This window comes from Acinonyx jubatus, chromosome D1 (genome assembly GCF_027475565.1).
Source record: "Acinonyx jubatus isolate Ajub_Pintada_27869175 chromosome D1, VMU_Ajub_asm_v1.0, whole genome shotgun sequence".
In the NCBI taxonomy this organism is placed as follows: domain Eukaryota; kingdom Metazoa; phylum Chordata; class Mammalia; order Carnivora; family Felidae; genus Acinonyx; species Acinonyx jubatus.
Genome location: NC_069390.1, coordinates 32,066,447 through 32,088,650, shown reverse-complemented (window position 1 = coordinate 32,088,650; position 22,204 = coordinate 32,066,447). Strand labels below are relative to the sequence as shown.

Here is a 22,204-nt window from a genome sequence, read left to right as displayed (position 1 = left end):
TACTAGTTTGTTTCCATTATTCCATTATTCAAATAGGTACATTTGAACACAATGAGGCTCACATTCTAGTAAAGTATAGGATAAGTTCTTTTAAATCCAAATTAATTTGTAAAGCTTAGATTAGCACTTGTCTCTATGCCTAACACTGGCTTAGGGACTGAACAGCCTGTTCCTACAAAGCTTAACCATGTTTTTCTCATTTCATGTCCCACCACCACTGCCAAATTATGTATCATGGCCCCTACCTTTGGGAACCTTATCTTCTAAGAGAAATGTTAGATTTTCTTATATCTGAATAAGCAAACCATTCTGTTACTCTTACTAATCTGCAATTCTAGACCTGCATAAACATTTCTACTGAGACAAACAGGTTTTCCGAAATTTCTTACAGTCTATTCAAAGGACCTATATATAAGAAATTTAATGTCCAATTCAAGTCAGCAAATTCATATTGAGTTGACTTTGACTTCTTTTCCCACAAACTTCTTTGTCCAATGCTAATTATTCACAGATAGCCTTTTCCCCATGTTCTGATATGACCTAGTAACTTGGATTGTGACCCATACTTGCTGGAACCTTTTGTTCTGAGTCTTATACCTTCTTTTTCCCAAGTTGGCATTCATTGAATGAAGAATGTGGTCATAAAAGAAAATAATGAAAATCCTTTAAAAAGCAGTGACTAATAGTAAAGGTCAAATATCTTTTCATGTTTGGAGATTGAGGTTGTTGTGCAGAGGTAATAAAATGTCAAGCAAATTTCTGCTGTTCCTATGTCTTGTTAAGGAGGATGCCTTCTGAAATACAATGAACAAAGCTTCTAGTTAATGGTAGTAAATCCCCATATTGTTAATGTAAAAACTTCTCAGCAAATTGTAGTTGTGAATCAGGGTTCTTGAGGTTTTCCCCTAAGAACCTGAAAATAAAATTTTCCTTAAACATTAAACTCTAAGTCAATACATAATGGATGAGATTTGAGTTTAGCAAATATATCTTAGAAAGCAGGGTGGCTTCCAGGTAGATAGCCCAGACTGTATAACCTAATCAAAGATATTAACAGATCTGAAGAAAGTATATGGCATTCAGAAAAAGGGAGTTCATTCACATGAATTCATAGAAAAGGAGAATCATGGTAAATATGTGCAATGTTTACCCAAGTGGTGTCATGGGGAGAGGGAGGCCACACCAAAAAGTATGGCCAGTCAGATCCTGGAGGCTGATATATCTGTGGTGAAGGTGGACACAAGAGACTTTCTTAACCTGTTCCGTTTATCACTAGAATCTTACAGCATAGTTTAGTTAGTTCACAGTTTCAAGTACTTGTAGGTCTAACTGTTGTTAGTTGTATTCTTCCCTGGAAGTTAATAAATAAATTTCCACTTATGTTAATATTTTCTTTCTGTTAATGTAGTCATTTTAAATCTCTGGAGAACCGTTAAAATCTCTTACCTGTTAAGTTGGGGGGTGGGGCAGATTTTGACTTCTTCATTATGAATGCCTACCCTGATGTGTCTGCTAGTAGCCTGTCAGCTTTTCATAGCGTTGCCCCTTTTGTCTTGTGGAACAATGGAAACTTGTACATTGCTATTCAATGTTAGAATGAGAGTAAAATAAAATTATGCCCGTTATTCACTGAACTCTATTTGAGCAAAATGCTGTTTTAATTGTCTCACTTAAAAGTAGAAAGGTATTATGAAGAACTGCTAAGTCCATCTATACTAATCTTAGAGTTGTCCTGGTAGAGCTGGACCTTGTCCCTTGGGTCTGAATTTACCATCATTAATAAGGTTTATCTTGATGCTCAGTGGTTTTGGGCAGTTGAATGCACAACTAGGTAAGATCTAGCAGGGATTTTGTCAATGAGACCAAGAATGATGATGGGAAAATTTAGGAATGGGCAAGATCTAGGGGACATGCACATTCATTGACCTTCTCCGTGTGCCAGACATTCTACTATCTGCTTTACAGCTGCATGCACCCTTAATTCTCCCAACAATCCTATAAGTAAAGCATGGTTACTTTAATTTTACAGGTTAGAAATTGAGGTTTCAGTAAGTTAAAAGTCTTACTCAGTGTGAATAGCAAGTCAGGTATTCTAATCTATGTTGATCTGACTCCTCCTCGTTGTTGTTGTTGTTGTTATTATTATTATTAGCAGAACAAAGCCTATTGAGATGGAAACAGGACTACGTTACAGGATGTTCATTGGTCTGGGGGTGTCATGGCAGCTAAAAAAAAATGAGGCAGATCTGGAAAGCAATGTTGCGCGCGCTCTCTCTCTCTCTCTCTCTCTCACACACACACACACACACACAGTGAGAGACAGAGAGAGAGAGAGAGAGAGAGAGAGAGAGAGAGAGAGAGATCATAACAAAATAGGGGACAAGCCATTCTCCTGGAGGCACTAGATATGTTAACAAGGTTCAGGTTATTATTTTTAAGAAGGGATTTTCAGGTGTTTCTTTACAACCCCCCTCTTAGGCCTTAAAGCTCTACCATATCCTTATTACTTAAAGTCCTCACAGTGTGATACTGGCAATCAATCCAACGTATTAATTACAGGAGTAGTAACAATACTGTTAACAAAGCTGTCTTACCAATAAGTAAGTTCTCGGTTCGTTCATCATTTAGAATTCCTTGGCACGTTTCCCTAAAGGAAAGTAAACTGCAATGGTCTGACAGAGTGAATGCTGTTTCCTACTATGTGATCTGTTCTGTTTGGCTAGAGGTTTTCCTTTGTCTCCACCACCTAAAATTATTGTCTTAGGCTTAGTACTGTTAAGGCTTTAGTATTGTTTAGTACTAAGTTTAGTACTTAGGCTTTAGTACTGTTTCTTGATTACTAAGTTTTACCCCATGGTGACTTTAGTCCTGAGTTTATAAGCCAATATCGTTAAATATTTGAAGTAATATACATGATTGTCATTAAGATTGTTCAGTTTTTTGTGAGGGAAACTGACTGGGAGTACCTTCTTGTATAGACTTTCTAAGTTCAATTTGTGCTCCCATATCAGTACTCGGTTACTTTATAATCTCAGATTTAGTTAAGTTCCTGGGATATAGGCTCATTTAAATATGTCAGTATCTTGTATCTTCTTATAGTGAAAAAAAATCAAACGGTAGTTTAAATTTTCAACAAACTAAATCCAAACATTTTCCATTATTTTGGCTTAGGGGAAATCTGCATAAGGAATAATAACTTCGTGAATTAAATGTTAGTAAAATATTTTAATTTCCTGCTGCCTTTGACCTTGATGAATGTCACACACAATCCCCTCTTGCCATTATGATGGGTATTTGAAATGGAAAATCTATTTCATTTGTGTAAGATTTCAGTCTCTGACTTGAAAAACCTCAGATGCTTAGACTGTGTGTGTATGTATGCCTGACTTCAGTACTCTGAAGTCTCACCTCTTGTCAATGAAAACTGAGGTCAGTGAACTAATTGGCTCTTCATGTGCGTAGGTACCCTGACATGCCCACCGCAGCTGATGTTGTGAACGCTTTAGATCAACAGGCACTTGCCTCCATCCTGAGAACATACGGGGAGGAGAAGCATGCCAAGAAAATCGCTTCAGCAATCGTTCAGGCTCGCAGCCTCTACCCCATCTCCAGAACCCAGCAGCTTGCCAGCATCGTTGCAGGTACCCTCATTAATTGTGAACAGTGTCTCAGAGAAAAAAAAAACAACACTAACATATGTATGTGTGTGTGTGTGTGTGTATGTATGTATACACACACACACACACACACACACACACACACACACACACACACACATATACACATATCCTCCAAACTCCCAGAGGGATTCATTTGTACTTAAAATCATTCAGGATAGAATCTTGCCTATCTTTCTCTCTATATCAGCTTTCTTTTGGTTCTGCAAGCTTCCCTCCCCCAGCACCTCTCCCCATACAATTTAAGAAAATATACTATAGTTGCTGATTAGTTGAACAATAGATTGTTTTTTCATGAGAGGTAATTTATCATTGTGCCTACCAAGGTGCAACATGGATTGGTGAGAGCAGAATTTCTTGATCCATCACAGTGGTTGATAAGCATTCTGTATAAGATCTGACATTACCTCTCTTAGTTTCACATTTCTGCATTTTAATATTTTGGGCAAAAGGAGAATTGCATTGCCCAACTGCTAAAATAAAATCTAGTGACTCATACATCTATTCTAAACAACCAGCTAACAAAGGGTATGTGATGTATAGGTTATTCTACTTTGTGAATGCTAACTAAATCAGCCTGAGGGGCTTATTGAAACATTTCATCTTTTCTTCTGTTTGCCACCATAAACCTCTTGAACTTAAGTCTAGCTAGGAGGTGCTTTATTATAGCCTTTCTGTTTGAAGCCAAAGTTGTTTCACAGCTGTGTTCCATGATGAAAGTTTTCCAAGGCAAAAATACAACTCCTGCAGTTATTTAACAGAATTCATGTTACATTCTTTGTCTTGTGGGCCATCTGAAACCCTACATCATTTTTATTTACCAAATGTATTAGGATTTCTTTCCCATGGCTCCTATTAAGTTACCTAAGTAGCTAAAGAAGTGGAGAAAAATAAATAATTGTATAACTTGTAAAAAGAACCTGATATTAGTTGCCTCTAATCTTAATATTATCTATAATTTAAGGAATAAAGCTTGATTATAAATTCATTCAGATCAAGATTTAGAGATCATATAGCAATTGTTTTATGACATAACTTAATAAGACTATATTTTACTTAGTTAGAATAATAAAATATAAAGAGTTGACCAAGTCTTTAAATGTTTTAAGCTTTATATATACCTCAAGGCCCTTCCAACTTACCACTGAGATTCATTTAGGCAACTAAGAGCACAATTCTTGTGGGTTAGATGATCATAAAATATGCCATTATATTTGTTTCCCCAAAAGAGTTTGTACTAGTAGGCTGCATTAATTCATGCTCTGTCTTGTGTCCCTTTCTTTCCATCCCATACTCACTAAACATTACCACCTTACCTTACCTTTTTGTCATGATTTAACTAGCTATATGTGTTGTTCTCTGTCTCCCATATGGAAATGATGACAGTGAAAAGTCACATTTTTTATTCATAAGAAAATCCAGAATTTTCTGGTGCTGAAAATGAAGACTAGGGCTGAGGGCAGTCAGCCAATCAAAAACCTCATCTGATAACTGAAGAAACTGCGACTCTGAGAGGGTCAATAGTATCCTCGAAGGTATACAGCCTAATTAATGACAGAGTCTGTACTAATCTAGAATCAGAGGCATAACTGGGTATTTTTGCCTTTAAGATATTAATTTTTTGGTCTCAAGGTCCTAATCTTCGAACTTGGGGTACTAACACTGTGGCATTACAGAGAAATTATATCAAGATGTAGAATAGAAACAATTTAAGTACTTTCAGAAAGATTATGATGTGAAAAACGTATTAGGGCTATGACAAATGATATTGTAAAAGTGAGAATATTCATATATGTGTAGGCTTTAATAAATGCCATTAAAAGATTGAGTTCCCCATAATGAGTCCATTTTTATAGTTCAAATCAGCCCATAATAATACAACTTTATTGCTGATGATATAATTCTGTAGAAAAGGAAAAAACATAAAAAAAACAGTTTGCATTTTATGCTCATTCATTCACAAAATATTTTGGAAGAGGCTGGTATATACCAGGCATTATACTGAGTACTAATGAAAAATGGGTCAGAGGTGACTAGATTAAAAAATGGTAATAGTAAACAAGGTTTTTCTACTTATAGTGGAAACCCTCTTATTGTTGTAGTCTGAAGTTATGATTGTGTGGGTAATAGAAAGAGTTGGTACATGGAGAGAATTTATAGAACCTATCCATATTTATATATATGGAGATGCTCAGGTCTTAATTGCAGTTCCACAAAGTCCATTCTTACATAAACCATACCCATGGCATACTTTCTACAAGCGCTGATTTTATTTTTATTAAAACGAACTTAGAGTTCAAAGGTACTTACAAAGCAATCTGAGCATATTTTCTAGATTTTCTTAATTTTCTACATTTTCATAATTTTTTAAATCTTTCATAATTACCTCACCTACATCTAATTTGATTGCATTTTTTACATGACTTATCTTTATTAAGACTCTCCAAAGTCTCCAATTTACTTTTCATGGGAACAGCAGATGTCTTTCCTTTTGCATTCATATTTCACCAGTTTATGTAATATTTGATTGAATTATTTAATGGCAATAGTAAGTGCTCTTGGCTTACAGCTCTTTTGGTGGGAGCAGGACTGTATAGGAATATTCGAGAGTAAAATACCATGCTGAGACAGTTTAACAGAGAAAGGGATTAATCTGTCAAGTCCATTAAACAGAAGTCTCTTAAGAGAGCTAATTCATGAAGGAAATATGGGAAACAATGGAGGGCCCAGGAAGGTTCCTCTATTAGTTGCATTTCCTAGTGCTGTATTAATAAAGTACCACATATTTGGTGGCTTAAAATAACACAAATTTATTCTTTCACAGTTCTGGAGGCCAGAAGTCCTAAATGAAGGTATCAGCAGGGCTCTGGGGGAGAATAGCTACCTCCTTGACGCTACCTTGTGTCTGGCACTTGCCAATAATCCCTGGTGTTCGTTGGCTTGTGTATGCATCACTGAGTCTCTGCCTCCACTCTCACTATCCCCATACATGTTTTTTGTGTCCAAATTTATCTTTAGTATAAAGACACCAGCCATATTGGATTTAGCACCTACCCTAATAGAGTATGTCCTCAACTTGATTATATCTGCAAGGACCTTATTTTGAAATAAAGTCACGTTCACAGCTTCCTGGTAAACACAAACTTGGGGGGACACTATTCAAGCTGGTACAGCTCCTAAGCAATATCTTTATTTAACAAACATGTATTTTGTCAAGCTATAATATGCTGTGACTATATTTGGACATCTTTTCTGGTTCTAATAAATTCATGCTAAATATGTTCAAGATTATCCAGGCACTCTGGGAAATATGCCACAGTTCCTGACACATGGTAAAACCCATATATTGATGGAAATATAAATCATTCCCCTTGCTTTCAAAAAGCTAATAATCCATTAAGGACAAGGAAGACCATCACACTTGTAATCACAATATACTTAGTGGGATTATATAATAATTCAAGTAAGTAAGTTGTAATTTGTGGAACCTAGAGCCTGGTGCATTTCACTAGTACAAATGAGTATACTCCAGTACTCTTCCATATCCTATCAGCACCAGAAGACAGACTCAAGGCTGCAAATTGAGGCAGGAAACTTATAACTACCATGGATTACTTTGTAAATTACCAAATTAGTAATTTATAATTCCAGAAACGACCTGTGGGACTTCACTATTCATACACACTATTCAGAACTGCTAGGCAGAAATTTCAATGTTAATATGTCACACATGTTAGATAGTGTTCCCTCCAAAAATAATTTATAAATAACAAGTCACATTTTGTTAAGCATAGTTTCTATCCTAATGCAGTTATAGCTGAAAAATTGGATTTATGAAATTTAAGACTTGAAAATGGCCTGAGGGACTAATTTAATGTAGAGCCAAATTCTTCATTACCTCTAATAAGTGGTCATCTTGCATTTTAGCCTTTTCATCTCCATCTATCTTACTCCCCCCTTGTATTTCAGTGAAGAGGAGCACATTTCAGTCTGAAATTGCTAGTTCCATAAATAGAGGCCTTAAGTCTTTAGAAAGGATGAATTCCTTAGAATAAAGTCCAAATTCCTTTACATGGCTTGCAAAGCTTTTCATGGACCGGTTTCTACCTTTTCGTTTTCATCTCTGTTGCTTCTCCATAGTAATCTCCGTTCCAGCCATGCTAGAGTCCTGATGGTCGTGTCTTTCCGGCACACCACAGTCCCTCTACTCCAGGCCTTGGATATTATTAACATTAACACTAGAGTGCCCAACCCCTATCCTCTCCTGTGGTTAATGCCAGCTCATCCTTTTGAGCTTTAGTTAAAAGTGTCACTTCCTCCAGGAAGGTTTTTCAAGCTCTACACAGATTAGTTAGTTGAGGTGTTCTCCCACATGCTCCCCATAGTACTGAATTTCCCTGCCGAAGTACTGACACTGTTCTTATTGCTTTCTATTTAACTTCTCCCCTAGACCTATACTATCTAGTACACTTGCCAGTAGCCACATGTGTCTTTGGAATTCTTGAAATGCGGCTGCTCCTAATTGAGAGGTCACATATGTAAAATACACACCTTAGTTTGAAAAAAGAATTTAATGTATCTCAAAAATTTATATGTTCATTCTATGTTGAAATGGTAACATTTTAGAAATTATCGAGTTACATACAGTATTAAAATTAACTGTACCTGTTTCTTTTTACTTTTTTAACGTGGCTGTAGAAATTTTTAAATCACATATGTAGATTGCATTATATTTCTATTGGATGGCGCTGCTCCAGATACTAAGCACTGTGAGGGCACTGCTGTGACTCTTTTACTCATCAGGGTGTCCCCAGCACTTATCATAATTTTGGCCCTTGGAAGACATTTGGTAAATGCTTTTTCAAGGTTAATTTATCAAATAAAGAAAATCACATAGATCCAGGAAGGTTTTGCTTTTATGCAGTTGGTATTCAGTGAAATAACATCAATGTTAGTAAAAAATTGGTGTTCAGTCTTGTAGACCATAAACTGAATCTCTCCCACACCAATATGCACTAATAACATTAACACTAAAGTACTCAGGTAAATTAGACAAACACACTGCCTACCCAGTATTTTAGTTTATTCATCTTTAGGCTGAAATGATATTTTTCTTCCCTTATTCTTTAGAGGTGCTGGTAAGAAAAATAACACTAATAAAATATTTTTATTAATTAAGAATCTTTAATAATGGGAAATGATACATATAATAATCCCTCCAGCTCCCCAGGAAAAAGATTTATGTACTTAATTTTTTAAAAAACATGGCTGTGGTCTAGATTTTGCAGAATTTGTGTATATTTGATTTACAGAGGCTTAAAAAATGGGATTGTTTCTAGACATACCTCTGAATATTGTCTCAAAAGGCTGTCCATATTTTATTCCATATTCCATTGTTCTTTCCATTCTCTGGATACATCAAGGGAAACTTAATTATTAAATTCAGTTTAACAAAGAGAGTTTAGTTCAAGTCCTGGTTCTGCTTGCTTCCTGTGTAGACTCGAACAGTTCTAGGCCTTTTCTTTCTCGTCTTGAAATGGAAGTGAATAATATTGATGATTATGACCATTTGTTATTTTGTTCATAATGTAACTATGTTTTGTAATATTGAAATTCACTCAGCTTCCAAGCACATGCCAAAATCAAAGTATGCTTTTCAGATCATTGGAATTTAGATTCAAATTCACAAAATATATAATCAATGCGCTGATAATCAAAAAGTGACAGAAGGCATACAATATCAATTTTTGAATGGTAAAACGGAGGGGGTAGGTTTCTTAGATTTGTTTGATTCTTGTTGATTAAATATATAGACTTTATTCCCTGACTGAAACTTCTATGTAACCTTTATTCTGACTCATGAACTGGGTACATGGCCAGATCTTAATGGATGCTTGTTGAACAAATAAATCAATAAAAAGATGTGTACATTCCCAGCCAAGGTAAAATGAAAATTCAGGGAAAAAAGTATAAGTTGCTAGGTGTTACTGAGAATCAATTGTACTCTCCCCTTCACACTGAAGAGGGGGGAGACCTAAGCATCCAAGTACTCAGTATAAATTAGAACAGCTTGAGGAATAGATGAGACTCCCTAGGACATGGAATCAAAAATTCTCAAGTTCTTTGTCTGATTCTGCTATTTATGTGCTCTGTGAACTTGAGTAAATCACTTCTCTGATCCTTATTTCCTCATCTGGAAAAGAAGAATAACTAATTCTTGCTATGACCAATAAATGAGATGGTGGTATGTAAGAAAGTTCTCTGTGAATTGTAAAGTGTATATACAACTATAAGCATTTTCTACTTCTCTCTATCCAGACCTGAGAAGATCCAGGGAACAAACAAGTGCACTAGTCAGAACTATGACTGTGATCTCATACCAATGAATACCTGTCCACAGCCAAACCGTGTGATTTGTGATAGGCTAATTGCTTCATTCCAAGCTTTTCTTCCCTTAGGGATTATGTGACTTTTAGAAAAAAGAAGAATCTTTTTTTTTTTTTTTTTTTCTGCACTGGCATATAAGGTATATCTTTCCACAGTAGCATTAATAGCTTATGCATCTGCTTGTATCTGAAATCATTATATTTTTCCAACAAAGCTTTGTTAATCTGGAGAGAAACATCCAAAATACAAAATAAATGAAGTGCAGCATTCGTTAAGAAGTAGTCATTGCCATCAAATTTTAGTGCAACTTTTTCCTGATGAAATTAATTAGACCAGTTTGCCATCCTTTTATTGTTTTAATAACTTGCATGTTACTCCCTCCATCTTCCCCCAAAAGCACTCTGTATACTAACATTGCCATGATTATGAAATAAATGAAGATGTCAGAGAGTTCAATTGTCACTCTCTGGTCGATCTGTCACTCTGTAGTATGGTCAAACCTACAGTCAAATTTGGATGGCTTGCCAGTGAGTTACAATTGTCATTGTCACCGCCTATGATAAGGCAGTTATTCTGTCATTTAAATCTCTTGAGTTCAATCTGTTATACACTGTGTACATTAGTATGGTAACTTCATGCCAACTAAATTATCAAATGACATTTCATAAGTAAACTTATTTCTTATTTTAATAAGTAATCTTTCCAAGAGACATTCTGTACAAGAAGCCCAACTCAGAAAAAAATGAAATATGGAAAGAAAGAAAGAAAGAAAGAAAGAAAGAAAGAAAGAAAGAAAGAAAGAAAAAGAAAGAAAGAAAGAAAGAAAGAAAGAAAGAAAGAAGAAAGAAAGAAAGAAAGAAACCTGAAAAATCTTTTTTCCTTCTAAAAACCTGGCCATTCTCAGTTTGAAGTATCACGTGGGGAGCAGGGATTGCCCTAATCCCAAGTAATGGTGGCCCAAGCCTAATTTGATGATGATGATAATGATGATGATGACGATGGTGATGATTATGATGAATGCTAGCTAACACTTATTGAGCAAATATAAGACACTATCCTAAATTATTTTCATGTATTAAATCGATCCTCAATAACCTACAAGGTGGGTACTGTTTTTATCCCCATTTTATATATGAGTAAACTGAAGCACAGAGTCTAGGTAACTTGTCTCTTGTCACATGGAGCTGGAATTAGAAGTAATCTCACTGTAGACTCTGTGCTCTTATTTAGGACGCTAGATCCCTTTCTCATAATTAAGGTACAGTGTGAACTGTTGCTGGAGGATGCTGACAGCTCAGTCTTCCAGGATCTCACATCTCTCATATGGGAGAGAGTCAAAAAAGCAGCTCACTCTGTCACCCTGTGATAAGTGCTGTATAGAGTAGAGTCATGATTGAAAAGGTATGGGAACCCAGAGAAGGGAGAAGTTGATTTTGATGTAGTGAGAGGGTTTAATTTATTGTGGAGAAGGGTTAAGTAGAAGTTACAGAAAGGAGACCTTTGAGTTGAGTCTTTAGGGGGAGAAGTGATAGCTATCTATAGAAAAGTGCATGGCACACAGTAGATACCTAGTAATCGCAGAAGAAAAAAAGGAATGAACAAATAGCAGGTAGGATTTCAAAGGGCTGAAGGTAGTACAAGATAGGCAATTCAGAGTCCAATCCCAAAACCCAGTGGAATTCCAAATCCCTAAAATTCCCCCCATTATCTTGGTATCTACTATCCTAAATGTGACCCTGAGTTGGGTTAGATTTTTAGAACAATAATTCAGCATAATCAAGTCCTCTAAGTCTTAGTGATTATGGCTGAATTTCAAACTGCTTTTATGGAACAAGAGAAGAGAAACACATCCCTTTACTTATTTCTTATCCCATTTCTTACGTTATAATTTGTGTACTTCTACAGGTGAAAATTAAAGTGATCTGCTGGTATTGTATGTTCTGCATATAGTAGTTTTCACATTGGTATTAATTTTGCAAAGATGTATATAAATAGCCTGGCCATCTTGTCCTTATCTTTATTGATTAGAAAAAAAAAGAAGAAGAAGAAGAAAGATTATTTGTTCCTGTAACTAGTTATTCAGAAGTTTTAAGAATTTGGTGCTAGATATTTACAAGAGCTCTCGATTTAAGAATTAAGATAAAGCAGTCTTCTATATTTGTACTACCATCCTGTTTTTGAGATTAACATGATTCAGATCTCATCTACATGGTAGGTACAATTACCTGTCTTTACTTCACCCTAAAAGTACTGAGAGGATCAACAGTGTGCAGCACTTTTCCAAAGAGTAGGTTTCAGACATCAGCAGTTATATGTATACATCGGGAACATCTTTTGAAGACAAGCATCTGCTTTCATTTTCAAAGTTTAAATGTTTAAACCACCGCAAAAGACTGTCAGAGAAAGAGAACCCCAGATGTTAATAGGTTGATAAAGATCAAAGGTTAGATTTCTAGGGCTGGGAAGGGGAATAGTGAATGAGAGTAGGTTTGATGTCCAAGCTTTAATTATAATGAAAAACTAACACAAAAGCTTCCAAGTTATTTTCTGTTATATCTTTTGTTTTGTGAAGTTGAGAAATTATGGAATATCTGGAAAAGATATTCCTCAGAATTTAAAAATAAAAGGAATCCATATTAATTTTTCGTATCTTTTATGTATGTAATTGTTTTGTGTCTTTCCCCATCTTTTTATTTTTGTCAAGAATTAGCAGTTTTGGGAAGCCTGGGTGGTTGCTCAGTTGGTTAAGTGTCTGACTTCAGTTCAGGTCATGATTTTGCAGTTTGTGGGTTTGAGCCCCATGTTGGGCTCTGTACAGGCCTGGAGCCTGCTTCAGATTCTGTGTCTCCCTCTCTCTCTGCCCCTCCCTGCTCAAGCTCTGTCTCTGTCTCTCTTTCTCAAAAATAAATAAACATTAAAAAAAGGTTTTTCTTAAAGAATATAGTAGTTTTGCATTTTAATTTATTTTACCCATTTATTCTTTATGTGACTATATACTGCCTCACATATTTTTAATTACTTGGAATCTCATTCCATATTATAAACCAGAGAACGTATATTCTCCCCTTACATTTGCATGTAGTACACAGTAAGCAGTAGGACTTCCTACATTCTCATAATGCATGAGTATTCATTTAATGACTTTCTTATCAGTTGGACTACTAACTCTTTGAGAGCAAGGATTAGATGTATCTTTTTATTGTTACATCTTCAACACCTGATATAGTATTTGGCTTATGATAAGTGTTTAATTAATATTTCTTGAATGAATCCATCACTGTCCATTTCTTTGTAGTTCTTGTGATGTTTAGAACATGGATGAGATAAGAGACAGCTAATAATAAAATTTCCCAACCAACTAGTTTCTTCAGCAATAGGCACTTTCTATTGTTAGTAGACTCAAACCTACAGTAATAAGAGAAACTGTCATAATCTTCTTGGCATTGTAATATCTTTCCTGTTCTCTAAAGGGTGGATTAGGTTCAATATGTCACACAATACTGGGTCAGTCTTCTATATTTTCAGTTTCCTCATTAGCAAAGCAGGGAATTTGACCTAACATTGAGATGAGACACATTTTATTTATACATCACAAATTTATTTAATCAAGTATTTATTGTGACTCCACTTTGTTGTAGGCACTGATGAAATTGCGTAAGTGATAAATACAAAGTTTTCATCTTCTAAGAATTAACAAAAAAGTGATTTTCCCCTAGTTAGATAGTAGTCTTCATAGTTAGTGCTTATTTGCATATAGCATCATATTTACTTTTTTTTCTCCTTAGCATATACTCCCCACTCCTTTCTGGGATCAGTTTTCTTCTTACCCAAGTACATATTTTGATATTTTCACTGAAGATCAGTGAGTGATATATTTTCAAACTTTGTCTAAATATATCTTTATTTTGCCCTCACTTTTGAATGATAATTAGTTATTAGTTGAGTATAAAGTCAACAGGTTTATGAATATTTTCACTCAGTACTTTGAAGGTAATATTTTATCATCTCTTGACATATATCATAGTTGATGAAAAGTCTAACTGTCATTATTTTATGGTTGGTCTTTTTCTTTCTCTGGCTACCTTTAAAGATTTTACTGTCATTGTTGTTTAATTGTGATGTACTTGGTTGTGACTTTGTTTTTATTTATCATTAATGAAACAAAACAAACTTCTTTAATATTTCTATTTCTGGAAATATCGGACATTATTTCTTTCCATATTTGTTTCCTTTACTTTCTTGACTCCTGGGCAGCACTTATTCCTCACCACGTCTCTCATATTTCCTCTGTCTTTGTCTCTGTATGTTACAATATGGGTAAGATCCTTTACTGATTTGCTAAGTCTCTTTTAAAGAGATAGTTAATCTGCTGTTAACCCACTTGTGAAATTTTTAAATTCACTATTCATCCCTGCAAGTTCTATTCTTAAAAAATACTCTTGTTCTTATTCTTTCATCATAGTCTTTATCAATTATTTTAAATCTTAACATTTTAAATAGTAAATATACACAGTTATTTCATATTTTGTGCTGATTTGTTCTGTTATCTCCAGTTCTTCCTATTTATTTCATCCATTGATTTACCACACACACACACACACACACACACACACACACACACACTTTTATGCATAAATGTATATAGTATGAGCAGGTCTTCAGAGGGTTTTACATATACACACATCCCCTTTAGAAATCCTGTTTTGTTTGTTGTGATTGAATGCTTGCTTCTTCCTTTTCCCCTTCCCCTTTTCCATCTAGGGTTCACCTGATGAGCAAAACGTATGTTTGGCTATTTAGGTTGTGGAAATCAAAGATACATGTAGGCAGACTTAAGTGATAAACGGTTATTATAAGGTATATGTGATAATAAGAAGGAATTATTATAAGGCTATTCATGTTATTAAGAAAGACAGTTATCTGAGCTACACAGATCTCTGAAAGACTGGAAGACAACTCAAAGGTTGTTCAGGATGCTACACAGTTTTGCAACTCAACGATTGTGTTGCAGCCTCAACAGGAAACTTCTTTTCTCGAGTAAATTATTATTATTTTTGTTTGGATCTTCTCTACTACTAACTTTTTTCCAGGATTACTAGTTTCTGCTTACTCATATCTTTCTTGTTTTTACTGTCTCATGGCTCCTACTTAAGTAATCTTTTACTGTGTGTTTTAGTTTTTGCTTCTTTTGCCAATTGTTTCTGTCTTTCTCCTTCTTTTCTCATCATCTCATCTTTCTTTTTCTTGGCCTGGTATTCAAGTTCCCTAAACTAAAGGACTTAATTTGGACCATAGTTATCCTTAGCATCTCCTTGTTTGGCAGAATTTTACACTAGTTCCATTTAAAATGCCTGCTACTGGAATTACGTGGCACTAGCACGGTGACTAAAGCTTAAGGAACTACTTAGTTCCAGTCAGTCCATAGAGTCCTCCTCAGGATTGCAATTATTCGAATAATGCTGTAAAGAAGGAGTTTTCTTTAAAGAAGGAGGCCATGACTAGTGGTGAGGTTTTTTCCCCTTTAATTAATCTACCTAGGTAAACAAAATGGACCCTATAATTTGTGTCTTTTTCAGTAGTCTTTTGTTGAAAGAGTTGCTGTGTAACTGCTGTATAACAGTTCTAATATGCTACCAAAGCATGATAAAATTTATAGTTTTCCCAAATCTCCAGTGACAATCAATCCACTCTACTGTCCAAGACTAATAGCCTTATTTTGAGATCTTCTCTTCCTTCCCCCCCACCCCCACCAAAATAAGGCTACACTGAGACATCTTCTCTTCTCTCTAGAATGTCACTTTTAGCAGGTCATTTGATAGACAGACAGATATGCCTCTGGCTAGGATCACATTTCCGAGGTCCACTCCCATATTTCCAGTGGTCTACAGGGCATCTCCACCTGAATTTCTTGCCAACACCCCCATCTCAAAATGTGTAATGTGGCAATTTCATAATTTTCTACACCAAAACCATCTTCTCTTCCTGGGTTTGTTGTGCATATGTTAATACCTGGATCCCATTCAACTGCTGCCAGTTGGCTGACTGACCATGTCAATCTGGCTTCCGACTCACACTACCACTGGTGACTAGTAAGCCTTCTTTTCAGTGTTCTTGGTTCCCAGCTAACTTGATTTCTTATACATTCTATACCTACCTGACCATGACTAGCCCTAGTCCTGACCAGCTTCTACTTCTCTCTTATTCAGTGCCCAATTCTGTTACTCTTATATCTTCACTTTACTAACACAGGTATCTTTCCTTTTGTATCTCTAACACTTCCCATGGAATAGTGTTCTTGCCTATTTTCTTGGAAATCTTGCAGCACCATTTCTTCTACCCCACCCAAGGTCCAAATTTTTATCACCACTTCCTGGCCAAGTCCAATCTCCACAAGTCTTAATTCCTACTCTACTACTAATTGACTATTACTTAAGTCACTTTGTCTCTCTGGTCCCAATTTTATTTTCTCATAAAGGGAAGGTATATTAAACCCCCCAGTCTCTAATGTCTTATGAAACTACATCAGGCATTTTCCTAGTCTCTGGTATGGAAACTTCAAAGATAGCTTTGCATCATTTTCTGACACACACACACCCACACACATTTTTCCATTGATCATTTATTAAATTCTACTCTGATTGTGGCTTTTGGTTAAGTTCTCTTTTCCATACCTACCACCACTACTGTTATTTCTTGTGTAGACTATTACAAGAGCCTCCTTAGAGGTTTACCTGCCTTCACTCTCTCGCCTTAAATCCATTTGTTACAAGTGTCTGCCCAGCCCACACTCTCTTCCTTTAGAATTGCCCAGACTGCTACCAGTTCCTGATACCTGATTAAGAAACAGTGCACCTAGGCAGCCATGTTGATACCAGGTCACCCAAGAAGCAACTGATTAGGTCATATAAATTAGATACTTTTCTCAAAATGTGAGCCACCAAACCCAGAAACTATAATTATAAGGTACTGGGAGTGTATAATTGAGACTAGATTTGACTCTCTGTCAGTCCAGAGCAAGGTGAAAATCACAGTTAAGAGAACTAGGAACCATGAGCAGAGTGAAGGAAATAAGTTTGCAGAAAGAACAGACATCCAGTAAATGGAAGAGATGTTCATACATGCACACATACACAAATGCACACACAAACACAAGTGTGGAAAGAATGCTTGTTGGATAGGTTTCCAATTCCCATAAAGTCTAATGGTATTTCCTATAGTTGGCTTTTTGTGATCCCTACATATCCTTTATTATTTTGTTATCTTAATTGGAGTGGGTTTTGCTCTATTCATTAACATCCAACCAATCCCCTAAGGCATTACAGTTTTACTAATCATTGAATTTACTTGTTCAAAAACTTTCATTAGCTCTTCATTGCTGCTGCATTTTATCCCATAAGTTTGCCATATTTGGGTCCATTCTCTGGCCTGAGCCATAGTTTTCATGCTTCTCTCACATCCTCCTCCTATATTCTTACCTAATTGTTCTGTCCTTTTTCCCCAAACATGACTTGTACTTTCCTTGCTTATATCTTTGATCATGCTATATCCTCTACCTGGAAAAAGAACAACAAATAAACAAAACAACAAAATTCTCCTTCTATCTCTACTGGTTGAAAACATTTCCACTGGTTGAAAACATCTACACTCTTAAGACCCAGCATAAATGCCATTTTTTCATGATTGCATCTCTGATCTCCTGAGTTGGATAGAGTCTTTGATTTAAACTATCATAGCATTTTGTCTATCTTTTATTTTCCTTGTGGCAGTGTGGTATAGCAGGAAGAATATAGGCTTTCAAGTAAGACAGAACTGCATTCATATCCTGGTTTTGCTACTTAAGGGATGTGTGATTTTTGACAAGTTATTTAATCTTTTTGTGCCTCAGTGTGTGGGGGGGGGGGGGGCGGCAGGCAATAAGCAAATAATCCCTCAAAGAGAGAATTATAAATTGTATAAATGTTAAGAAAAAAAAAAGTCATGAGAAAGTATAGTAAGGAGACATAGAAGGTTAGGGGTTTTATGGAGGCCTTTAAGCAAAGACTTAAAGAATAAGTAGCCAAGGGACAAGTCTGGGAGTAGAGTTTTCAATACAAAGAAACTAAACATAAATCAAAGTACTGGGGCCCTTCTGTATCCTATTTCATCACTAATATTTTCTCTTCTCTTAAATGTTACTTCACTCTCAATTTTTTACTATTTCATGTTTATTTTTTATTATTTCAACCGATTTCAACCGATCCCCTAAGACATTACAGTTTACTAATCATTTAATTTACTTGTTCAAAAACTTCCATTGGCTCTTCATTCCTGATGTATTTATTCTCAAGCGTAATTCTCATTCCTCTATTTATGTTATGTGACATTTTGTAGCATAATCTTGATAATTGTTAGCATCAATTTTGTGTATCTGTTAAGCTGTGTCACTCTGGTACTTGACCAACCTTTTCTTCTAAAACATTGAAATATGAATAAACCAGGACAAGCACTGCTGTTTTAATTCTAACATCTCTTGATTATTTCCTTTTGATGACTTCCCTTTTTCTACTTTCTTTTTCAGTAATATATATATATATACACACACACACACACACACACACACATACATATATATGTATATATATATCCATCAATATCTATCTACATCTCTCTCTCTCTCTCTCTCTCTCTCTCTCTATATATATATATATATATAGATATATATATATATATATCCCATCCTTGTTATATGTTCATAAGAAGAAGTTTAAACTCTAATGGATAATGGAGTATTAGACATCTAAACAAATAATTCTAAAATGAAGCAGAATATTTTGCCAATCTCTGTCTTTTAACTACCTTCCCCTTCTCCACTGATGTTTATGATGACATAATCTCCCTTTTATCTCCCTCCTACCTCTCTGATTTTATTTTTTAGTACTAATTTCTCTTCCTCTGCTTGTGCCTTTAATGTTGATATTTACTGGGGTTTCAGTCCTTGGGTCTTTTCTCACAATACATATGATGCTGGACATCTACATCCATTTCCACAGATCTGACATCATCTGTATTCCCATCTGCAGCTGAAATCTTTCTTCTGAATTTTAGACCAATATTTGCCCAACTTTCTGAACATATCAGTCAACGTATCCTACAAGCATATAAATTTCAGTGTTCCAAATCTTACCTTGCTGAGTGCCACTGACCCTTCCTCTTTGTCTATTTCCAATGCACCTAACTACATTTACCCAAAAGCCCAAATCAAAACCTGCAAATCAACCTTGAGTTGAAGTATAAAGGTTTATCACTAGAACTTTTCAGTTCTGCCTCCTAAATGTCTCTTAAATCCTTCTATTTTCCCCAACCCCAGGTTTCCACTGTCATTGTTTTATTGTAAACGTTTATCATCTTTGCCAAAATTACTACCTTAATCTTTTAACTGGACTCTATCTTCTGTCTCTCCCAACCTCCTCAAACTCTACCAGAGTCATATTTATAAAATATACTTACAGAGTTATGTTTATAAATAGAAGCCTCATAATATCACACCTCTCCATAAAATTCTTAATAGGTTCCTATCATCTGTAAGACAAAATTTAAACACCTTCACATGAAAAACAAGGTCCTTCATGATCTGGCTTCTGCCTGTCTTTTTAACCTAATTTCTTCACTGCCACTCCCCACCACAGCCCTCCATATCTACACCAAACTGCTCACCATTTAGGCTCCCAGAACTCACTTTCTGCTTTCTCACTTCCATCCTTTTGTGTATGATCTTCCTCTGCAGGATATGTCCTTCTTCATGTTTTCTCTTGCCCCTACCTACTCTACAAAATCTCTACTTCTTTTAAGACTAGGCTTATATATCATTACTTTGGATCCTTCCTGCACTTTCCTTTTTACCCTCCTCCTGAAGTTGCTTACTTTTTCAATATATTTATATATCTCCTGTTTATCTGCTGTTTATATATCTGATGAACATTTGCTCCATTATACTTTGTCTCCCTTATATACTTTGTGAGCTCAAAGATAGAGTGACTACATCTCATTTTCCTGAATAGCCTCAGCACCCATCTGTTACAGGATATGTTGAAGAAGTCAACAAACTGGATTAACGAAAGCAAGAACTATTGAGTCAGGTAGATTTGAGCCGGCTGTGTCATTTCCTATCTTTGTAAATTTGGGCATTTATTACCTTCTCTGATTCTGTTGTTTCATCTGCAAAATATGGGTGATGATAACTACCTTACAAGATTCTTGGATTACTAAATCAGACAATGTATTTAAAAAAATGTTTTTACATTTATTTATTTTTGACAAGCAGAGTGAGACATAGAGTGAGCAGGGGAGGGGCAGAGAGAGAAGGAGACAGAATCTGAAGCAGCCTCCAGGCTCTGAGCAAGCGGTCAACACAGAGCCTGATGCGGGGCTCGAACTCGCAAACTGTGAGATCATGACCTGAGCCAAAGTCGGACGCTCAACGGACTGAGCCACCCAGGTGCCCCAACGATGTATTTTAAATGCCCAAAAGAGATCCACCTCTAGTAGATAATCTATTTATTTTTCAACTTTTGTTGCATGGGCACATAAAAAATGAATGAGGGAGTGAGTGGATAATTGAATGAGTGAATGCACTTGAGTGAATAGAGCAAATACTATAAAAATTTTTTTATAACGAATTCACCAGGAAAGGAAAGACTTTCTATACAAGCAACAACTGTCTTACTCTTTAAAGGAATGGTTAAGATGTCAACATGCAGCAGTGTTGCAGTCAAGGCACTGGGAACCTAAACCTTGAGAAGCAGTGTGCGAAAAGCCTAAGACTGGGGAAAGCACCCCCTTTTTTGTTGAAAACATTATTCTCTGCTGTCACTTTACCCTTCTACCTAGTTTTTCTTCCTCACGTTAAAGAACTCTAAGGATGGGCTGGCTGCCAATTCATTCAAGGTACATCAGCATCTCATTAGCCAGGTGACAAGTTAGACCTCACACAAAAAGGTCTATGGATTTTGAAAAGGGAAAGTGGATTGTTATTAATAGTAACATAAATTATTATTGAATGGAGATTTCTGTTGCCTAATTATTATTATTCAATGAGCTGTTTTAGACACAGCATACGTTGCAACGATGTTGGAAGCACTACATTTCCTTCCTTAAAAAAACAAACAAACAAAAAATATTAACATTTATGTAAAATCTACTAGAAGGCCTTAATTTAGAGTCTTGTGTGCTTCAGATATTTGTCTCAAAAGTTGAAGCTGAGAAAGGTAATCTAACAGGTAGAATTTATAAGCTGCTGATTTATCTCTGTACTCTTTAGATGGAAATGGACTTTGATGACAGACTCAAATCATCAAGCCAACATGCTATATTGCTATATTGCTTACCCATTTTTCCTTATTAGTCTTTTTTTAATGTCTCATCACCCTTGCATTATTTATGGGTTTATGTCACTGCATTCTATTGTGTTACTGAGTAATTGAAAAAGAAATTAACTTTGGAATTATACAAAAACCAGGATTCAGATTTCAGCCCTGCTGTTTACTAGCTGTGTGAACTTAGACAAGTTATATAACCACTCTAATCCTGTCTAAAATGGGGATAATGGTTCCTAACTTATAAGATGGCCATGATGATTAGAAATTAGAATGTAAAACTACCTACCCTAATGGTAGACATATGATAGCCACTTGGTAAAGCTAGTCAGTAAAAAGAATTTACCTTATCTAGTTGTTGACAGAAGCTACTTTATAAATGTATGTAAAAATATGTAAAATCCATGATTTTCTGTATTATATAAGCATTTTCATTTGTTGGTCATATATACAACATTGTTAAGAAATTCAAGTGAAAACTTTTAGCTTGTAACACCACTCTACCACCATAACATGATTATAATTTTACATATTTTCTTTATCTCTTTACCTTTATTTATTCTCACATCATTTAGTTGAAATGATTGAATTTATATAATTTTGAAATTTATTCACTTGGTATCTTATCATGCTACCTTTGATGCCACTATACTGTGTATCAGTAAGAAATATTAGAATTTATTTAATCACATCCTTATTATTAAATATTTGGCATACATCTTAGTGAGGGTTATTATTAAAAACCGTAATAGTTTTTTGTGCATATTTAAGAGATTTTTAGAGAGGAGA

The 22,204-nt window shown here is 35.4% G+C and overlaps 1 protein-coding gene across 9 annotated transcripts in view; it reads left to right on the top strand.

Annotated features, from left to right (window-relative positions):
- The window catches only part of METTL15 (methyltransferase like 15), a 215,244-nt gene that overhangs the window by 150,242 nt on the left and 42,798 nt on the right, over positions 1-22,204 (top strand). For all 9 annotated transcript variants that reach the window (XM_053203357.1, XM_053203356.1, XM_015066894.3 and 6 more), the window contains one exon: positions 3,463-3,641. In XM_053203357.1, coding sequence (XP_053059332.1) covers positions 3,463-3,641 — 179 coding nt within the window. The remainder of the gene's footprint in view (positions 1-3,462; positions 3,642-22,204) is intronic.